The sequence below is a fragment of the Haliotis rubra genome, unplaced genomic scaffold, assembly GCF_003918875.1.
Source record: "Haliotis rubra isolate DU_JTF1 unplaced genomic scaffold, ASM391887v1 Scf54, whole genome shotgun sequence".
NCBI lineage: Eukaryota > Metazoa > Mollusca > Gastropoda > Lepetellida > Haliotidae > Haliotis > Haliotis rubra.
Window position 1 is genome coordinate 2,506,078 of NW_025767235.1, and position 18,294 is coordinate 2,524,371.

At 42.6% G+C, this 18,294-nt stretch overlaps 1 protein-coding gene across 2 annotated transcripts in view; it reads left to right on the top strand.

Annotated features, from left to right (window-relative positions):
* Window positions 1-18,294, top strand: part of LOC124253366 (ADAMTS-like protein 3) — a 131,226-nt gene that overhangs the window by 70,772 nt on the left and 42,160 nt on the right. For both annotated transcript variants that reach the window (XM_046687117.1, XM_046687118.1), the window contains exon 2: window positions 17,156-17,329. In XM_046687117.1, the coding sequence (XP_046543073.1) occupies window positions 17,156-17,329 (174 nt within the window). The remainder of the gene's footprint in view (window positions 1-17,155; window positions 17,330-18,294) is intronic.

The window sequence follows — 18,294 nt, forward strand, 5'->3', positions numbered from 1 at the left end:
AGTTGAACATCCTATACTGCAACATAGCAGTGCAGACCATAAATACACGCCCTACGGTTGAACATCCTATACTGCAACATAGCAGTGCAGATCATATATACACGTCCTACAGTTGAACACCCTATACTGCAGCAGTTAGACCATATACTAACCCAATGTTTGTATATTATAACAAAGACCTTGAACTGCGTCCCCGTCTAACACTGTATGTAAGGACAACTGAATATGATCCGTTCGGGGTTGACCTTTCCCTGAACCTCGGGACAACAGGGAATCCGAGTTGAACATTTACGATAAACGTTGTCCAAGCCTTAGTAATATTATGCCGTGGAGTGACCACGGACAAACACTGGCCAAATCCTACTCTTTCCACACAATGGAAATTCATAAGTTGAAGAGACGCTTCTAAGCCTTTCTTCAACCGTTTCCCAAGATAAATGATATCAATAATCACGCGAGTCCTGACAGTACGGAGCTGGTCGGATTAGCGGATTAACGGCCACTGGATGTCTTGGACGTTTCCATACAACTACTAGCAGTCTATAAGAGTATGAGTTAGATACTTCCATTATTCTGGACAACAACAGGGGCCGTCTTATCGCGCCAGTGTTTGCTATAGTGTATTGTGTGACACGTTGTTTTACTTGGAGGTAAGAGATATTTAAATACTATCCAAGACCGACATCTTTGGTTAAACTAAGTGTCGTAAGTGTCAAAGATCAATGTGTTTAAAACACTTGCCTTAACATGATTCGCTTGAGATCAGAATAGCTATACCATGCTTTTACGGGACATATGGGGTTATTACTGAATGTGAATATTATGGGGCGTCATGTTATTATTAATTTGTGTTAACTTCTTCTCATTCAAAGTGACGTGTAAAATGGAGCGCCATGACAAAGAGTAGACTAACAACCAGTCTCTGAAGTGAACATATTTTACAGAAAAAAGCTCATAGTGAAAATAATAAAATATAATGAAAAGGAGCCCTGAGACTTTCTTCATTTTCAGAAGCTGAAACAAATTTATCCAAGAAAGTCCATACAAGTCTAGATTATGTGGCAAGTCTAGATTTCCACAGTATCAGGGAAATGAAGAAAGTCTCTGGGCTCCTTTTCATTATATTTTATGATTATGATTTAGGAGCTGTTTTTCTGTAAAATATGTTCATTTCAGAGACTAGATGTTAGCCTAGGTCCTTGATAACATCTCACTGCCTGCAAACACGTCGGTTGCACGAACGTGAATGTAATTCTCTGCCATAGCTCACTTTAACTCCGGAATCTAAGTCTCAGCAGACCTTACTATAAATGCAGCAGGATCCACAGCGCCACACACACGCCCAGCTAGTTGAATATCCCCAATGCTACTTGATGGCACAGATGTTAATTATTTCTACCATCTCAAATTTCATTTAATCAACATAAAGTTCTAATCCCCACCTCTGTGCCAATATTTACGAGGAAGGGGTTAAAGTTCGCTCTCTATTTTTGTCGTCCTTGTTTAGAGTAGGAATAACCATTAAATACGTGTTGTCGTCCGGTCAAGAATGTGCCCAGTCAGTGGTCACTCGTTGCCTCGCCTAATATCCTGACATCAAAATTACAGACCTTCTTAATGGTGCATTTTTACACGAGTGACAACTGGGCGACCACAAGAGCTTGGCGGTTTATCTTCTTTATCCTATTCACTTAAATCGTTAAACATCTCGTTCCGATAATTGTAGGTTGTACGGTGTCGGATCACAATTATATTCTCCGCCATTTGTGTTCAAACATAAATAAAAATGTTTTGATATTTCCCCTTAACTGGGTGTCAACATGCACCCTCCCCTCGTTTTGTATTTCACTATCATCTTTTATTGCAAACACTCGAAGAGGGACCATGTCAAAAATAATGTGAATACTATCTGAAGACATATTGGTACTGGTGGCTGTAAAACATTTGACTAAAGTACTGTCGGAAATGCTAGAAAAATGCTTTTGACTTATATTTAAAATTCAGAGGTATTACAGTTACTTAAATAACAAATATCACTTTAAGAAACATCTACCTAATGTAGACCGAGGGAATAAATTTTGAGACATGCCCTAAAATGTGTTTTTACTGATGAAAATACCAAAAACTTAGAAAAATAACGGGTAGTGGGACGTTATTTGATACAAACATTAACTGCCTGTGTTACGTCATCAGCATGCACGGTATCGACAGGTGAAATTGACACCTGAGCACACGCTCGGGGAGGGTCATCTCAATAAGATGTTTTCTTCAAAATGTTGAATAGGTGTACGTACAGTATACGTATTGGTTATGTAAGGGATCATTTGTGTATGTGTGTATGTGTGTTTGTTTTGAAATAAACATACGAATTACTGTACATTGGAAAGAATCCTATCACTTATCTTATCGATTGATTGTAGAAATGTGCAACGTTTTAATAAAAGTTTTGCATGTCAACAGTATATTTCATTGCAAAAATATGGATGTAATTCGGTCAGTTTAATCTAGTTGTCAACATTGGCCAAAGATTTAACGAAGTCACTGGTGTAGCTTCGTTAGAATATATATATTATTCTTCTCATAACGTTTGTAGACCGCCCGTCTAAGTACTCCCTTGTCAAAGTTGTCAAGGATGGTTTTACGTCCCGGGTTTGCTTTTGAGACGGTCCCTGTCTTGTCTGATTTGTTTACAATATTGTAAACTTGTTGGTAAGACATACCAACAGCTCTACAAGTTCTGTAATAAACCATTTCTAAACTAATGAAAGGTTTACCTCTGTCTTTTTCATGCACAAGAAACATATAAACCTTTGCAACAATTGACTGCAAATAGTGGACGCTGTGATTAAGATGTGCATGCATGACGGGAAACTTATTTATCAAGACTTAACATTTATATTAATATTTCTTCAATAAAGAAACGATAAATAAGTAAAGTAACACAAACATTCAACATTCATTTGTTAAAGAAAAACGTTAATTCATATTTTTACTCCACATGTATTATTAGCATAAATGTAAAGACTATTTCAGATTTCTGTTGTTGAACTCAGAAAAAATCCTAAGTTGTTGTTTTGGTACCATATTCTCTCCTGTTAACTGCCCTTAAAATGCATGGGAATGTTAAATCGATTGAAATAAAAATTAGGTACACTATAGGCGAGTTGATATATTGACAACATAGTACATTTATCACCTTTATCAAAGTATTAAGGCTAAAAAGCATTTTTCTAGCATTTCCGACAGTACTTTAAGAGAAATTGATAATACCACATTACAGAATATATTCAATAACAACATTAATCTTCTTACTAACACCTTTCAGACAAGTATAAATCTTACATTATTTGCATTATCTAAACCAACACGCTAAATATTGGAAAATATCCAACGATGTCTGTTTGTTATAATACAACGTTAAATAAACTGAAAAACAATTTGTCATTTACAATTTATCATTTTGAGATGCTCCCCGAATACCTTTGCTTCCAATGACAGCGTCCAGTGGCCAGGTGAGGCGTCTACACCTGTGATGTGTGTACATTAATAACACCGGACTTTACTGGCAATAAAGTAAATCCTAGGGATGAAGTGGTCTTAATCCGCAACAAAGGTGTAAGAAATCTTAGGACTATTTACTCATGCGTATATGTACCGTGTACTTAGGTTGACTCCACACCCGATATGTATCCATACACGTTTTAGATCTAAGTGATTTGTCAGGAGGGTATTCTATGCGTGGATGTACACCCAAGAACGCCCTAAGTGACAAATCCCTTTACCATCCTTTGATATGGCGATTCCAAGAGTTTTCTCAGTTTAACGCTACGTACTCCGCCTTTAAGTCTCTCTGACATGACAAACTTTGACTAATAATGTACCTTTATCATGGCTCTGTATACATGCACTGATAAGACGGCACTCCATCATCTTGGAGGCTGGTTTTCTGACAGGGAGACTCCCACACTGACTACGAGTAGGTACTACAGTTTGTCACTTCTTGGTTTTCATTTCGGTATCACGTTTGTCTTCGGCAAGCAGTAAAGATCCAATCCTTCCTGGACGTCATGGCGTTCGTATGTACTTGTTTCACGTGTACTATAGTCCGTTTGATATCATGTTAGACCGATGAATTGCTCACTAACACAAAATCTAAAAATTGCAACAAAACAAATTTTGCACAGTCCCATGAAATCGACAGACCAACTCTGATGATTTGTATCATAATTTTGGACGCCCGAATAAAAAAAGTTGTTTTAACAAACGATCATTATGTTGTTGTCACTTTTCGCTATTTCTTACGAGGGGGGACCACTTGCTGGTAGAACAGCCAAGTAATCAAGAAGCGTGTGTAGTGAAATTTCAATTTCACACGTGCAATACCTGGCTGTTCTACCATCAGAGTTGGTCTGTCGATTTCATGGGACTGTGCAAAATTTGGTTGTTCCAATTATTAGATTTTGTGTTGGTGAGCAATTCATCGGATCTAACATGAAATCAAACGGACTATACCTCCGTTATTGTACATCAAAGACGACAAAATCTGTTTGATACCATATGAAACCCCTGTTAAGTCAACTGTATGATTCCGAGTATATCCTAAACATGTACTTGTACGACCACATGCAAGTCAGTTGTTCACCTGTAAAACACGGGAATATATGATGTAAGTGTAAGTAGGTAACTGTAACGAACATCATTTTTCGTCATATTTGGGAATGTTCTCCATGTGTCCAACACAAAACCTTTTGAAAGCTTTGGAAACAGTTTTAGAGTGCACGAGTTGTATTGCGTTTTTGGAATCTATTTAAATGATGTGAAGTAAACCCAAGTACACAATATTGCACTTTTGATTTGCGATTGTACGCTTATAATTTTGTTTATATGTTTTTTCATAACCAGCAATGTATATTATATGTCATGAATAAGTGATAATTGTGTTTTAAATATGTTTGATTTTTTGGTTGCATGTGACCTTTAAGAAAGTGTCTCAGCTTTATTGGGTAGATCCAGTGCGTCACCTTTCGAACGTTTCGTGACCCAAAAGATCTTCCCAATTCAATAGATATCTCTTATGCAGAAGCCAATGAGAATAAGATTCTAAGAACTGAGCTCAAAGAATCCCTCTTCAACATTATTTCCACTTGCCCCTGCAGTTTGTATTTAATGTATGTAGTGTGACAGTCATAACTGCTGCACCCTATAGTGAATGAGGTCATAAATGGCTGTCGTGTTGTGGTTAAAACCTATCCATCAAATCCAGAAGGCAGTGGAGGATTGGTTCAAGTTGTTAGTGTTTCTTGGCAATGCCTGTGTCACGAATGACGAATGGGGTGGACTGAGATGATGCTTGGGATCAGATTGCTTGTATGGAGACTAGTGATACATGACCAGGGCCTAGATTTTCGAAACGTTCGTTGCCTGAAGAATTCTCAACTTTGATCGTAGCCAATGTCTTAAGAATGGGCTTAAGAAGTTCGTAGGGTTACGAAGGTTGCGAAAATCTGGGCCCAGGCTGATTGTGCACCATCCTACTCCGAGGGCGTGGCTCCTTGCACATCATGTCACCTTTTGATCTGTCTGACCATCCATCGGCCAATTCCAGCTTGAATATCGCAGGTGTTAACAGCGGCACTAAACAACATTCATTCACTCACTCTGTTTCTCCACTGCCTTGACATGTGACATGCGAACGTCCATAGTATTTTGTGGACAAGATCCCCTCATGAATATGGCCATACTCACGCTGTATGGCGGGTCAGTCATATTCGTTCGTGTACCTTATCTTCTCTGTATAGTTGTATCTTTATGTCCACTCCTAGTGTTGACGATCCTGTAGTAGCCTCGTGTTTAACCTCGATCGTGATTTTGATCGATCTCTGTGTTTGTAAATTGTGTGAGAAGATCACCGTAGCTGTTAGTTTGCTAAAAGCGGAGTAAACACTCACTCACTCATTTTGTGTACGAGTAGAGTATTATGGTCATGTGTGTCGTCACAGAACAAGTCCATGTTAATATAAGATATCACTGTATTGTGTTTGTTTCATTCACATTGCATCGAAACCCCCTTCAGGTCCCTCGTGGTTCTTGCACTTCCCATATCTACATGGATATATCCGAGCTGGTGACAGCTGCTTCTTCTTGTAGTATGTACATTCCTCGCCGGACCGGCCCCTGTTACAGTACAGTGGTGCAGCTGCGTCTGTTTTATCAGACATCGGGTAATGAATATGCTGTCCGCTGTGTCAAACCTCAGATATATCTGTCTTACTCCTAGTTCATTTCGTCTGCATGAGTCTGTTTATTGCGACCACTGCCTTGCTTCTTCCTAAGTTGGTATTTCCCAGGTTATGTCTTTGTTTGACGGCTGTTTCCTTGGTTTTCATTTCTTCGGTTGATGGTTCTTTGGTGACCGGATATCATCCTTATTTGACTGACTGACTGAGTTTGGTTTTACGCCGCTTTTAGCAATATTCCAGCAACATCACGGCAGGGGACACCAGAAATCGGCTTCACACATTGTACCCATGTGGGGAATCGAACCCAGGTCTTCGGCGTGACGAGCCAACGCTTTAACCACTAGGCTACCCCACCGCCCCTCATTATTTGACAGTGATTCATAAACACATGCTCTGTGATCGTATCGCATGGTTACAATCACTGGATTGTATTGTCCAGACCCGATTGTGTACAAACAACATCGTACAGCTGTAATACTACTGAAACTAATATATACTCAGAATTGTAAATAGACTCTGCTTTTAGCAGAGATTTCTTATGCATGTGGAAAGGTTTTTATCGCTTCTATCTATTGTTTCTTCGGCGTTTCCTAGCTAGGTTCTCAGATTGTTGTTTCTTTGGGGTTTGAAAGCATGTTGTTTCTTATTTTGCTGTTTCTTAGACCGGTGTTTTGTTTCAATGGTATTTCCCAGATTGGTGTTCCATACGTTGGTATCCCTCCGACTGGTGTTTTTTTCCAGATTGGTGTTCCATACTTTGGTGTTTCCCCGACTGGTGTTTGTGAAATTGGCGTTTCCTGTATTGCTGTGTTATCGTCTGCTTCTCGAAGACACTTCAACACTCCAATATTTTCATGACACTGACGTCCGTAGTGGTCGAACGTAACTCCTAGTGATCGAACGTAAACTGGTGTCCAAATCCCCGAACGTTGACAAACGTCGACACGTCGAACATGATTCCACTCCTATTTCCGAGAAGAGCTGACACTGTACACGGAGCTGCAACAGCAATCACCACAGTAGTATTGGAAGTGCTGTTTCTGCGTAGCTGTTAAAATTGCCCCAAGGATCAAGCGTGACTCCCATCTCTCAAATCATCTGGGAAACAATGTCTAGAATGTAGTTCCATTGGTGGGAGTCTCACAAGCTTGAGCCAGGGTAAAAACGTGGACGTCGGCTGGTTGGTAGTCTGTCTCACAGTCCCTGAATCATATTATTTCCCTACAGCCTAGCCCTCTCTGCAATGCTAAAGCCCTAAATGAAGCAAGCCTAGATTTCACCAGATTCAGAACCTCTTGTCTCATTGGGTCTCATTTTCAATGTAAATGGGTTTATTTGTTACAATCAAAATTATTAATTATATATTCAGAGACTAAGTGTTAGTCTAGTTGGTTGTCTGCAGCACTTACCGGATGTGATTGATGACAAAACCAACAGACATGGCGGTTATTAAGCTTGGCAGGTCACATTATTCCTACAAGACATTTAACTTACATAAGTAAACATGGTTGGCTTGCCCATTGCCCTTCACAACTGTATCTATAAACCACTTCGGCGAATGTTATTCATGGCCGTCTAGCAAGAACGTTTCTTATCTTCTCCTTCAGTAAAATGATACAAAATTGGGAATGGATTTGACGACGAAATGTCGCCATGTCGTTACTGACATATTGTTGAGTGTTATCATGAGCAGTTCTTTTAATCCAGCTTCAAATGAACAATATCCCTTGAGATTATGTTTGATGGTTAATGGCCTATATGTGATTACCTTTCAACGACAGTCAATAGTTTAGTAGTTACGACAAAGTCTGGGGCAGATAAAGCTGTAGTCTATTTGGCAAGATCGAATGGCCGAATGTGGGTTAATGTTTATTTATGTCGACGTGGCACGTGCTGTTTGTAATTAAGAAAGATTAACACCTGCTGGGGCTTAGTCTCCCGACTCGCAGGTGAGCGTCTGTGCCTCGTGAGGTAGGTGAGAGACTTGGGATCCACAATGTATGTTGTCATGACACAGGAGGTAGGCAGGCTCCTTCTGTCGGATGACAGTGAGCGTCTGTGCCTCGTGAGGTAGGAGAGAGACTTGGGATCCACAATGTATGTTGTAATGACACAGGAGGTAGGCAGGCTCCTTCTGTCGGATGACAGTGAGCGTCAGAGGGGCTGGAGATGAACACACTTCCACACGACGAGACTGTGTGGGGTAGAGACCTTGGGCACATCTAAAGCCGGGGTTTCGATATAGGTGTAGGCGCGTTTTGAGAAATAGTTGTTTTCAAGTTCGCCTTTAGCAGTAATTAATCTTCAACTTTATATATATCTCTGCAACTTTATATATCTCTGTGTGTTTGTTTAGCCTTGCCACGGACATTTTTATCTTATAGTGTAATGCTAACAAACGGGTTGTTAAGACAAAGTGATGAAACACCTTTCCCTAATTACTGTTTTTCCACACAAAACAGGCGGGTGACAAGCGTTACAGGTTAGACATGTAACATGTTCCTTGACCATGGAATATAGTGTATTACCACTTTCATAAATAGTTTTGAAAAAAGTCTAATTCCTCTCTTTCCTTCAGTGATGCGGGTAAATGGCCCATGGTCCGTTGGTCATGTCGCCTGGAAACGTTCTACTGCGTTTCGTAATTGTACAAGCATTTCTGTCACAGCGCTAGTTTAGCATCATGTTACGAATGCAAAACAGAAAGATAAACATCTTAAACAACACTGGAGGCCTGCAACAACAATAGCGACAACTGTGGTATATTTACTGTAAACCCAAGCCACATGACAAGCTCGGGGTTGTCACATAAGGGATTACTCTGAAGCCGGTCATTTCTGAGCGGTACATCAGGTTGATCACAAATGCCAGTCCCATAAACATGGAACTACATTTTTGTCTTGCGGTATTGTTTCTTTTCCTTTGTCCACAAAGTTTATTTTCCTTTGGGAAAGAATGTCGACCGCATTTTAAATGTTAATTTCAAATGAACATCGTTGTTTCAGGAATGGTATTGGAGATTGTGTTCTTTCTCTGCCGAGCTATATCGCGGGGTCTTTTACATGTTTTTACCCGTGGGAATGTATTGTTTCGCTTGCCCTTCGAGATACGGACCCCACCCCCACCCGCACCACACACACGCCTTCACCATTACTCACCCGACCCTAGTTTATTCCCCACATGCTTTCTGTGAGGATTTCTTACCACCACTCAAGACTGTGAAGCTGCAAAATGGCCATTCTTGTCCGGATTCGATTCTTCAACGACCCCTGTGTTGAAATTTGATAGCTGCTTAGCGTTATTCACTTATCCTGCTTGGCTCATGTATGCTTTCAGTTTCATGAGTTTTGTTTCATCTGTCAAATTAAAACTGAGGCGTCGACCAGATTAAGCCCATTACTCATCTCTAGTGATACACATTTACTGCACTGCTCTACCTGCCTGCAAAAGTAGGAAACATTACCAATAAAATGGGATAACGTGCAATGATGTATAGTGACGGGGTCACGCCATGGTAATCACGATGTAAGATATATGTGCCTCTTCCTCTCCATGGTAGTAGTCAGCCCTTCAGCAGACCCCAGTTGACCTCTCCCTGATAGTAGCCCACCCTCAGCGGACCCCAGTTGACCTCTCTGTCATAGTAGCCCACCCTCAACTGACCCCAGTTGACCTCTCTGTCATAGTAGCCCACCCTCAGCAGACCCCAGTTGACCTCTCTGTCATAGTAGCCCACCCGCAGCAGACACCAGTTGACCTCTCCGTGATAGTAGCCCACCCTCAGCAGACCCCAGTTGACCTCTGTAGTAGCCCATAGTCAGATGCCCAGTTGACCTCCGTGCTGACCCCTCTGTTGACCTGTCCTCTGTCATAGTAGCCCACCCTCAGCAGACCCCAGTTGACCTCTGCAGCCCACCCCCAGCAGACCCAAGTTGACCTGTCCGTGATAGTAGCCCACCCTCAGCAGATCCCGGTTGTGTGTCTCACTCCAGGAACCTCTTCGGGTGATACCAGTGAAGGTCGTATTTACGTACTTCGATGCTTATAATGTCAATCACTGAACTGTCTGGTCCAGATTCGATTATTTGCAGACACCCGTCATTTAGCTGGAACAAGTGATGGAGTGCTGCGTTAAACAACTACCGAACAAACAATACCGCTTCAGTTGCCCTTACCTCCCACAGTTTGGAGGTTTCTTTGTTCTTTAACACTGCAATCAGCAATATTACAGCTGTATGACGGCGGTCTTTAAATAATCGAGTCTGGACCAGACAATCCAGTGATCAACATCAAGAGCATCGATCAACGTAATTGGGATACGATGACGTGTCAACCAAGTCAGCGAGTCTAACCACCCCATCTAGTTAGTCGAGGCGACAAGCATGGGATGCTGAAGACCAGTTCTAACCAGTGTACCAGCGATGACGTGTGTGTCTGACCACAGGAACCTCTTCAGTCGCCCCTGTCTATTCCCCTGTGTTTACTAGTGATAGTTTGTGTTTATCACAACAGGAACCTCTCCAGTAGCCCCTGTCTATTCCCCTGTGTTTACCAGTGATAGTTTGTGTTTCTCGCCACAGGAACCTCTCCAGTAGCCCCTGTCTATTTCCCTGTGTTTACCAGTGATAGTTTGTTTCTCGCCACAGGAACCTCTCCAGTAGCCCCTGTCTATTCCCCTGTGTTTACCAGTGACAGTTTGTTTCTCGCCACAGGAACCTCTCCAGTAGCCCCTGTCTATTCCCCTGTGTTTACCAGTGATAGTTTGTTTCTCGCCACAGGAACCCCTCCAGTAGCCCCTGTCCATTAGCCCCTGTGTTTATTCTGTGACAGTTTAGGAACATACAGGAACCTCCAGTAGCCCCCTGTCTATTCCCCTGTGTTTACCAGTGATAGTTTGTGTTTCTCGCCACAGGAACCTCTCCAGTAGCCCCTGTCTATTCCCCTGTGTTTACCAGTGATAGTTTGTTTCTCACCACAGGAACCTCTCCAGTAGCCCCTGTCTATTCCCCTGTGTTTACCAGTGATAGTTTGTTTCTCGCCACAGGAACCTCTCCAGTAGCCCCTGTCTATTTCCCTGTGTTTACCAGTGATAGTGTGTTTACCAGTGATAGTTTGTTTCTCACCACAGGAACCTCTCCAGTAGCCCCTGTCTATTTCCCTGTGTTTACCAGTGACAGTTTGTTTCTCACCACAGGAACCTCTCCAGTAGCCCCTGTCTATTCCCCTGTGTTTACCAGTGATAGTTTGTGTTTCTCACCACAGAAACCTCTTTAGTCACACCATCATAACCAGATTTGCATATTGTCCCACAGTATATCGTAAATCGTAGCCCCACCAGCACTCACCCCACCCCACAGTAATGCCAGACATATCTCACCCCAGGGAGTCAGTCTATGTCTGCCGGAATGTGGGTAGGGTATGTCCTTGTGTCCCCGGGGAAGTGACCCCGGGTGAGATAAACAGATTCTTAACCTAGTTCAGGCAAACACAACGAAATGTTGCCTCCGTGTGGTACCTGGATAAGTGTGTCTTTGCAAATACCCGATCAGAGCTGCACATTGCAGAGGTGTCTCACCGACAGTACGTTCACTTAAAGTTTGAACTACCACCGAGTACACGCCAGCCCTAATTACCCCCACCCCATCCCCCACACACACCACGTGGTATTAAGAAGACAACATGCAGTTCAGATACACGGGCTTCATGTATTGCACAAATTTGGCACTACTTCTGATTACTTGAGTGTTTGATAATATTGTTGTTTATGTGAGGGTGGTTTATCTAATTATGGCCATATTAACTCCACCTGACATCAATCGGAGTTGGAGCGTAGTACTAAATGACCCCTTCGCTAGAACCTGCTGCCTTTCAGTCCGTGCCAGTTTCTCACGCAGCAAACATGCTATAAATGAAACCCGTTGTACTTTTCAATAACGCAAATCATTCAAACATTTCTAGGGGTTGACGCCTTTTGGTTAAACTTTTCACTAACGTGAGAAATTGAAAATGTGCATACGCTGACATCTCAAACCTTAGATTTACGAATTAATCCAAATAGAGGTGAAATTGAATTTTTTTTATTAAAAAGTCGTTTTACGTCGTAAAAAAAGGAACGAAAACTGTTGACTTGTTATGTCGAACAAAGGCGGTATTCCAACCAATGGATTTTCACTACTATAAAAATAAATAACTCTGGTATTTAGAGATATCGGAGGGCATCATTTTGCCTTACTCCTTCAGTGTGTTCTACCGATCCTTATGTATATATTCCAGTTATGTTTATGGGTATATTTAAGGGTTTTGCTTTAGAAGCTGAAAATGAACATGTGGGTAAGCTTTCGAAAACGTACGTGTGGTTTCTGTACGAAACTCTATATCCAATATGTTCACAAATACAAACAGAAATGCACACATAAGTCAAACGTACACACACCGTATACACCCGATCGCCTGTAACCACCCTATTCCCTTTTTGCTTCAATGGTGGCACTACATCTAATATCCGATTCCCCCTTTGTCAGCTTTAATGGTATGTGATACTTGTCTATATCCTACCGATTCCCTCTTTGTCAGCCTTCATGGCATGTGATGCTTGTCTTCTATATCCACCCAATTCCCTCTTTGTCAGCCTTCACGGTATGTGATACTTGTCTTTTATATCCACCCGATTCCCTCTTTGTCAGCCTTCATCGTATGTTATATTTGTCTTCTATATCCACCCGATTCCCTCTTTGTCAGCCTTCATCGTATGTGATATTTGTCTTCTATATCCACCCAATTCCCTCTTTGTCAGCCTTCACGGTATGTGATATTTGTCTTCTATATCCACCCAATTCCCTCTTTGTCAGCCTTCATCGTATGTGATACTTGTCTTCTATATCCACCCGATTCCCTCTTTGTCAGCCTTCACAGTATATGCTACTGTCTTCTATATCCACCCTCTTTGTCAGCCTTCATGGTCTGTGATACTTGTCTATATCCACCCGATTCCCTCTTTGTCGGCTTCCAGCGCTATGTGAAACACCAGACTCGGATACAAGGAGGACACTTTTGTATCAACATGTGATGCTACTTGTTCCGAATGGAGTATATTTAGTTTGCAGTGATCAGGATGAGCGAGTTTCTCCGTGACTTGCGGAACCAGCTGCCCATGCCGTGTCCTGCATATCGTTGATTACTCTTCTCAGTGTTGTGAAGGGAAGGCATGCCAGGAATCTCTACTTACATGGGTCAAGGGTCGTTACAGGTGGACGCTAGTGGGATAAGTAAATGTTTCCTTACCTGTGTAAACTCCACATCTTAATATCAGTGTGCTCTTTATGGGTGCCACGACCAACGGGATTTCCCTTGCGGTGGAATGTCGGACTCATCATGAGCGGACCATTGGGGCAAATCATCTTGTTTGTCTTGTGTTATTTTGGAGATACATAATGTATAACTGTAGATTCGGATGCCGATTATATATATATATATATATATATATATATATATATATATATATATATATATATATATACATGGGGAAAGTGGCTGTGCGGGTAGAAACACACAGAGGAGGCCCTCATTCGGCAGTAACTGGCACTGACAGTCGACATTCTAAGACGTACTGTGGGATTAGGGGGTCGTCCTGGGTCGGACTATACTGTGGATTAGGGGGTCGTGTTAGGTCGGACTATACAATGGATTAGGGGTCGTCCTGGGTCGGACTATACTGTGGGATTAGGGGTCGTGTTGGGTCGGACTATACTGTGGATTAGGGGTCGTGTTGGATCGGACTAAACTGTGGATTAGGGGGCGTGTTGGTTCGGACTATACTGTGGATTAGGGGGTCGTCCTGGGTCGGACTATACTGTGGATTAGGGGGTCGTGTTGGGTCAGACTATACAATGGGATTAGAGGGTCGTGTTGGGTCAGACTTTACATGGGATTAGAGAGTCGTGTTGGGTCGGACTATACTGTGGGATTCGGGGGTCGTGTTGGGTCGGACTATACAGTGGGATTAGGGGGTCGTGTTGGGTCGGACTATACAATGGATTAGAGGGTCGTGTTGGGTCAGACTTTACATGGGATTAGGGAGTCGTGTTGGGTCGGACTATACTGTGGGATTCGGGGGTCGTGTTGGGTCGGACTATACAGTGGGATTAGGGGCTCGTGTTGGGTCGGACTATACAGTGGGATTAGGGGGTCGTGTTGGCTCGGACTATACAATGGGATTAGGGGGTCGTGTTGGGTCGGACTATACAATGGATTAGGGGGTCGTGTTGGGTCAGACTATACAATGGGATTAGGGGTCGTGTTGGGTCGGACTATACAATGGATTAGAGGGTCGTGTTGGGTTTGACTATACATGGGATTAGGGGGTCGTGTTGGCTCGGACTATACAATGGGATTAGGGGGTCGTGTTGGCTCGTACTATACTGTGGGATTAGGGGGTCGTGTTGGGTGGGACTAAAACTGTGGGATTAGGGGGTCGTGTTGGCTCGGACTATACAATGGGATTAGGGGGTCGTGTTGGGGGCACTAAAACTGTGGAATTAAGGGGTCGTGTTGGATAGGACTAAATCTGTGGGATTAGGGGGTCGTCTGTTCAGATTATACAGTGGGATTAAATAGAGGGTGTTGTAGGGCCTGTCCATATAGCGCACCACCACAGCATAACTCTACAAATTGCGTATAATCTGTTACATTCTGGCACCGAGAGAGTTCGGGCGTAGTTCGATCAACACCCGGAGAGAAGCACGTGTACACCACTTTACGAACGAAAATGAACGAACAGCATAATATTTCTTATGCTGGAATAAGTGTGCGCTCTAGAACATGATACGCAATAGAACTTTGCATGTGCTATTTTCCTGTCAGAGAGTTAATGTTTTCCTAAGGTTCACTCGGATGCCAGTTCCGAGACGTCAATCTAGAGTAACTATTTGTTCTGGAATTTAGTTACATTTCCCACCATGTCAGTGTTAAATGTCAAAGATAGTTTGGCAATCCACTACCAAGTCAAAATATCATCTCTTAATTCTTGCGACTAGATAAGTGGTTTTATCACGACCCAGAGTCAACAGAGGGGTGTCACAAGTCTCCCCAGTGGGTGATCGGGGACATGACAAGGCTCACATACATTTATCTTCATAGTTCTTACAATCACTTATTGTTATGTATGCCTCCTGACCCTAGATCCCCCTACATCCAGGGGGTCCTCACACGAAATGGAAAAATCCTAAACACGGAAAGTGTTTTCATGATGGTTAAGACGTGATCTGTTCGGCTGATGACCCCACTACAGTACCGGCCAAAATCAAGTCTCACTATTGCCGTTCATTTGTGTGTTGATATTTACAGCAGTAAAACAGGGCCTAGATTTTCAAAGCTCTCTTAGCGCTATGATAGTCGTAAGTTAATGTTAATGTATGGCACTTACGACTATCTTAGCGCTAAGACAGCTTCGAAAATCTAGGTCCAGGACTACAAAATGAATTAAGTTTATTAACCTTTACTTAAAACAACGGATCGTCTCTATAAAGTATTTGGGTGGATCACAGTTTAAATTAGGTGGTAGCCTAGTGGTTACGTTCTACTGCCCAGTCCAAAGCCCGGGTTCGACGACTGATGTGCGCGTGTAACCTTTGTTCTGGTGTTCCCCGCTGTGATATTGCTGGCATGCCACTAAAAACGGCGAAAAACTATATTCATTCACTCAGCCAAGGCAATTATGGATTTGATTACGTATACGTGAGTGTACGCGTCAGATGGGCCGAATACCATGTTCTAGTTTACCAAAATGCATGGACTTCATTCTCTCATCACGGTGGTATGTTTATTTACTATGATCCTGTGTCAGACCAGACTCCGCAAGGCCAACAATAGTCTGTCTCACAGTCCCTGGACCACATTATTTTCCCTACTGCCAAGCCCTCTCTGCAGTGCTAAAGCCATAAATACAGCAAGTCTAGATTTCCTCAGGTTCTGAATCTCTGGTCTCCCTAGGGCTCCTTTGCAATATAAATGGGCTTGTTTGTTACTATAAAAATTATATATATTCAGAGACTAAGCCTTAGTCTAGGCCAACAACCCCATTAGTTAATGGACACTAATGTCATAAGCAATTATACAGGTATACATGTCGTGACCCAAGATGTTTAGTCCTTCAAGACCTTACTTGAGGTTGTGAGCGTGTGTGTGAACTGAAGACACTCAGTAGATATAGAAACTTGAAACCTGAAATCTTAGTTAACAGATATCACTTGTTCCTGGCTTCACAGGTCTCTGTCAAGTCTGCTGTGCAGAATTGCGTCCCTATTGCGAGCCACGAACTATTTGCATGTTTTCAAGTCTTTGCCAGATATATTCTATGTCATCACCATACTTGTGGGTTTCACTAAAGTATCTGTCCGAGATAAGTACACTTCGAGATGTGCTTTATCTGAAATACTGGGCCTAGATTTTCGAAGCTCTCTTAGCGCTAAGATAGTCGTAAGTTAATGTCAGTGTATGGCACTTACGACTATCTTAGCGCTACGAGAGCTTCGAAAGTCTAGGCCCTGTTTGAAGTGGCGTTTAACCAAACTTACTCACTCACTGTTTGAAGCTTTTTGGTACAGCGCGGTGGACATTACTGCACCGCAGGAAGAAGACGAACGCAACTTTCCACACTGAGTTACCAATACCATCTGACTACGATGAACATTAGACTAACAACTAGTCTCTGAAATGAACATATTTTACTGAAAAAAGTTCATAGTAAAAAAATATAAAATATAATGAAAAGGAGCCCTGAGACCTTCTTCATTTTCTGAAGCTGAGAAAATCTAGACTTGCCACATTTTCTAGACTTGTGTGGGCTTTCTTGGATATATTTGCTTCAGGGTCTGTACGAGAGACTAGATGAACATATACTTACTGATTATTTCTTTCAGATGGTGTGTGTGGCGAGTGGAGATCACTGGAGCAAGTGGTCAACGTGGAGCGCGTGCTCGCGCACGTGCGATGGAGGCGCCACCTACCAGATGAGAAAGTGCATGAGGAGTTATCGGTCTATCCAATATGATTGTACTGGGAAAAGCATCAGATACGCCACCTGTAACAACGAAGTAAGTCTGATCTGCAATCTGAGTCATGACGATAGTTCTGTCTACTCCGCCCATCTGATCTGTTACTTAATACCAAATCAAACTGCATCTGTTAATTGACATAATTAACCTGGTCCGCCAGCTAAATGTTAATGGATATTTGCGTCATTGAGACACTGCTTGGCACAGTGGATGGAGTATCTGGAGAGTGGAAGGCCTGTGGTTCGATCCCCGTCACGTCACACCATATAACGTTAGAAGATGGTAATTGTTGCTGTCTTCGGGTTAATGGCTGACTGACTGACTGATACGCCGCTTTTAGCAATATTCCAGCAACATCACGGCAGGGGACACCAGAAATGGGCTTTATGCCCAATTGTCTTCGGCGTGACGAGCCAACGCATTAACCATTAGGCTACCCCCACCGCCCCTCGGATTAATGGGATTATACAAGGAGTGATGTGTCTGGATGTAGTAGGCGCTGCGTGGGTTAGTATGTTAATACGGAGGGGCGGTGGGGTAGCCTAGTGGTTAAAGGGGTTGGCCGAAGACCCGGGTTCGATTCCCCACATGGTACAATGTGTGAAGCCGCAATATTGCTGGAAAATTGCTAAAAGCGGCGTAAAACCTTACTCACTCACTCACTCACTTATGTTAATACAGTGGCATGTTTTGTCAGCGATTGCAAATAGACACACACACACACACACACACACACACGTTCATGCAATGCTCTATTTAAGTGTGTGTATGTTCCCCTGACCATGGTGTCCTGGTCAGTACTTGTTACTTGTTGCTTCTCCTGCTGTTAAAGCCCTGCATCACTTTGTGATTACATTCAGATAACGCTGGGGGAGAGATTGACTGACAGTTGGCATACTGATAGAGTCTCTGTCCCAGACTCCGACGTCCTCAGTATTCAGCATCATTAAAGACTAATCAGTTCCACTCATTTCATGTACCATTTACCCAACAAACGAACATGT